Source organism: Salvia hispanica, chromosome 5, assembly GCF_023119035.1.
Source record: "Salvia hispanica cultivar TCC Black 2014 chromosome 5, UniMelb_Shisp_WGS_1.0, whole genome shotgun sequence".
Classification (NCBI taxonomy): Eukaryota; Viridiplantae; Streptophyta; class Magnoliopsida; order Lamiales; family Lamiaceae; genus Salvia; species Salvia hispanica.
Genome location: NC_062969.1, coordinates 28,747,479 through 28,751,488, shown reverse-complemented (window position 1 = coordinate 28,751,488; position 4,010 = coordinate 28,747,479). Strand labels below are relative to the sequence as shown.

At 32.5% G+C, this 4,010-nt stretch overlaps 1 protein-coding gene across 2 annotated transcripts; it reads right to left on the bottom strand.

The window, feature by feature from the left end:
• Positions 1-376: 376 nt before the first annotated feature.
• LOC125191330 (protein LURP-one-related 11-like) lies at positions 377-1,565 on the bottom strand. Of its 2 annotated transcripts, none has more exons than XM_048088869.1 (3): positions 1,192-1,565; positions 864-1,118; positions 377-782 (listed from the first exon to the last, which is right to left on the bottom strand). In XM_048088869.1, exons 1-3 carry the CDS (start codon positions 1,411-1,413, stop codon positions 669-671), a joined length of 591 nt encoding a protein of 196 aa, XP_047944826.1. In that variant the 5' UTR covers positions 1,414-1,565; the 3' UTR covers positions 377-668. The 2 variants fall into 2 exon arrangements, with proteins under 2 accessions (XP_047944826.1, XP_047944827.1); XM_048088870.1 differs by having other exon boundaries at positions 380-782; positions 864-1,115; positions 1,192-1,559.
• Between the last annotated feature and the right edge of the window lie 2,445 nt (positions 1,566-4,010).

The window sequence follows — 4,010 nt, the reverse complement described above, 5'->3', positions numbered from 1 at the left end:
TCCCACCCCCAGTCGCAGACCCCACCTGCCTTGGGCTATCCTTAGCCGGGGTGGGCCGCTACACCAGTCTTAGTGTGAGCAGTGATGCAAGAGATGGTGAAGCAGCCCATGATGAACCAACAGTCCCAATAGTCAAGCCACACCTTTCACGATTCTGCAGAGATATCACCGATGTGTGTATCACAAATTAACTACATTGATAAAATGTGTGTTTCTTTTGAACTTCATACTTGGATACTTTATTTGTTGTAAGTAATACTTGCTCTCTTTTTTCCATATTAGTTGAGTTGTATTACATTTTGTGTTGTACCACATTACTTGAGTCAATTTCCGTTTTTGCTAAAAACAATATTATTAATAATTTAAAGGACGAAGGGAGTAAATTATGGAGTACAATAAATTAATTATAGGATAAACTTAAAAGAGAATAAAAAATTTAACAACCACATATTGATGTCTGTAATTGGTATTCAATGAATTGTAATTTATATTACAGAAATCAATCAGTGGGCTAGATTGTTTATGACTGCACCTCTTGTCCTTGATTCCTCCGAACACAACACATTGAATGGGATCTGAGCATCATGTGATGCCATTTCCGAGCCTGATCCTTGTATTGAAAACAATGGATCTTCTTCACTCTTGAAAAATAAAATAATCCAGTAGATTCACATGACAAGCACCAATCCCATAACAAGAGAGTGATCAATATGAGGTTCAACAACCATTGTTAACACATCTTCTCCAAGAACGACTCCACTTGTTGTTATCTTTCTTTTAACCTATACATACCAAAACATACATAGTTATAAACTACTAATAATAAACTATTTAATCAAGATAATCATATACATTGATCTCACCTCTGCAACAAGGCCACCATGAGCATCAATTATTCGGCAAGATTGCTTACAACTTTTAATTTCCATTCTGTATTCGCATACTTTATCTTCGCCTACTCTGATCAAAGCTTTGCACATTGAGTAACCTCTCAAATATCTGAGAAACGCTCTGATTCCCATGAGTTTTCGAACTTGAAACACCGGCTTCTTCTTCCCGCCTTCTGTGCTTGTTGTTGATCTGTATCCCTCCCATGTTTTAAATATGGAGAATTTCTGCTATACAAAATATATGATATTACATGATGAAATCAATAAATTTTTATTTTGAGTTTCTAAGAAATTAAATTACCTTTTTAACTATAGTCAATAGGACTTTGCCTATGGCATCCATGATGCAGATTTGAGTGGTGCATCTGTGGCTATAGTTGTCGACACGAAACACGATACAACCGTTGGAATCGAAAACAGCACAGCCGTTGGTGCTCATGATTAGAGACTTCATCCAAAGAGTGAACACTTCTTGCTTTGATGAAGTGCATGAAGAGACAAGCTGCGGATGCACCTTTGCCATGATGTGATGAGAAACTAAACAGAGACAAAAACTAGATTTTGTAGCAATCTTTTTTATGTAAACTGCAAAAACTCAATGACCCTTTTGGGATTTTGTGTTTCTTAATTATAGAGAATGATGATGATGATGATGATGATGATGATGATGATGATGAAGAAGATGTGAGTTATGCACATTTTATAAATATATGAAAAACACACACATAAATAAGTTTCAAGTGGATATACAGAGGTGCATCATCCTTTTTGTCCTAACCCAGCCTTGTAGCTCTCTATGGGCTACATTTTGATAGGACAAATTTGAAATTTGTTCACATTGGTTTGTCATAGATTTCAACTAAGTGACCACAACTTCCCAAAGTGTGTTTGGTGTTTTCTACTAGACACCCGTGTCCTACTACACAAATTGAAATTAAATGATCATACTCCATATCATAATTGAGTACAATTAATCATAATTAACAAGTACAAAATTAAAAAGAAATTGTTGGTTCGGCACCCCGTCCCTTAAGAATGAGGTTAGGGGTTCAATCCCCATCCATATGCATAGAGCAAATCATTTGGCAGACCTGTACCACTTAGTACTCTGACCATTGGAATAAAGGATTTAGTCCTCTAGTTGTCGGCAGGAGGGATATCTTGGTAACAAAAAAAATGATTTTTTTTTAAATGTTACACAAATAGAACACCAAAAATAGGATACAATATCCAAAGTCCTATTCGAATCAAAAAAAGATCATATAATGTAACATTGGTGTATGAGGTGGTTGAGATTAGAGCATTCTTTAATGTAGTTGGATCAAGTGGTTTTGGACAAGGAATGAAGATTATTCTTCATATTGGAAGTTCGTGAATCGCTTTTTCATAGTTTAAGCGCCTCTTAATTACAAGTTGGCCTTATTATAGTAATTGTAAGTTATCTCGTTCCTTTTAAATTATTGTTTTTGTATTTTCAAGTAGATCAGGCTTTGGAACTTAATATTAAAAGGCAAATCTACATAGTCCAATTGTTGTCACATTACTTGTCAAGCATGTTTGGAATTGGTATCATCCACGTCAGGCGTCAGCACATCATGCATGTCAACTTGGCCTCATTTTATAAAACTTGTATAGTTTATAAAGGGCGTTTATGAAGCATGTTTCATAGGCAAACGCCCTCGGTTTTGTTGAAAAGTAGTTACTCTAAAATTTGACTCCCACATTAATCAAAGGTTGTCATATTTGTATTTATTTCTAGTGTTTTCACTTCCCTTTAGGTGGTTGAATTTACCTTGCACGAGTAACTTTCGATTTGGAGCGTCTCACTTGTAGCGGGACGGAGGGAGTATAAAATATTTAGAAGTTAACTCGAATTTGAGAGTTTTAACCTCAAATTTAGCTCCTCTACTACTAAAATAACTTATACTCACTGTCTTTACCATAACTAGTAGTATTTCTCTTGTGCAATGCAGGGTATATTAAATTTCTATCTCACCCGAACAATGCACAACATATTATATTTTCTTGTGAAGGGTATATAAACTATCAAATTATATGCATCAAAAGTATGAAATAAAAAAACGTTTATTAAAATTAGTCCAAAAATATTGATTAAAATCTTTTAAATATCTAACAGAAAAAAAGTAAACACACATCAACACCCTATAAATAAGAACCTATATAGTTCAATAGTTAAACAACGTCATCAAGAAATTATAAAAATAAAAATAAAATTTCGCATGAAAATTATAAAAATAACAAACACGCATCAACAACATCTAATTAAGAACATATATAGTTCAATAGTGAAACACCCTCACCAAGAAAGTATAATAATAAAAATAAAACCTCACATGAAAATTACAATATATACTTCATTAGATAAGAGATAGTTAAGCGATGAATGGTAGCATGTGTGGTTTATCGAATAAGAGATGAGATAAAAAGTGGTGTGATATCTATGAATTGTGTACATACGAAATGATTAAGAGATGGATAAAAGATACTATTGGTGTCTTACACACATAAAGTATATATTTTAGTGAAGTATAAAATAAGTTTCACTAATATTTCTTTATTTTTTTTATATTTATAATTAAAGAAAAGAAAAATAGTGATGTCAGAAAATTGTGATAGAATCACAATAAGAATCAAGATATTGATATAAATAAGAATAATATTTGATAGTTATATCAGAGTAAGTTCAGAGTTGTTATATAGCACTAACAGTGTTTGGTATGTAGCCAAGTTAAGAGTTAGTTTTAGTGAATCATCCATGTTAATTTTGTGGATCGAGCAAGCGCGAGTTAAAACTTATATTTCAACCTAGAAAATTAAACTCTCATTTTGGTGGATTAGATTAATAACTTTGGAAGTTGAACATAAATAGTGAAATGAAAGTACAATATTGTCACGTTATCTTTCTCACTCCTACCCGAGAAATTATATTGTTGAGGTTATTTTAGTCAACATAAAATTTAACATAATATTCTATATTTTCCACTAAAATCATTAAATAAATATATGATAAATTCATAGCTAAATTCCAAATGCATCAACTGGATATAACTACAAAACATGATACATGTCATGGTCATTAATCATTATCCATTAAAATCA

What these genes read in the sequence shown, in the direction of transcription:
- LOC125191330 (XM_048088869.1), bottom strand. Translation starts at nt 1,413, where the DNA reads ATGGCAAAGGTGCATCCGCAGCTTGTCTCTTCATGCACTTCATCAAAG. An exon ending in TATTGACTATAGTTAAAAAG is followed by an intron (nt 1,119 to 1,191) that starts GTAATTTAATTT and finishes TATTTTGTATAG; the next exon opens with CAGAAATTCTCCATATTTAA. An exon ending in ATGGTGGCCTTGTTGCAGAG is followed by an intron (nt 783 to 863) that starts GTGAGATCAATG and finishes TGGTATGTATAG; the next exon opens with GTTAAAAGAAAGATAACAAC.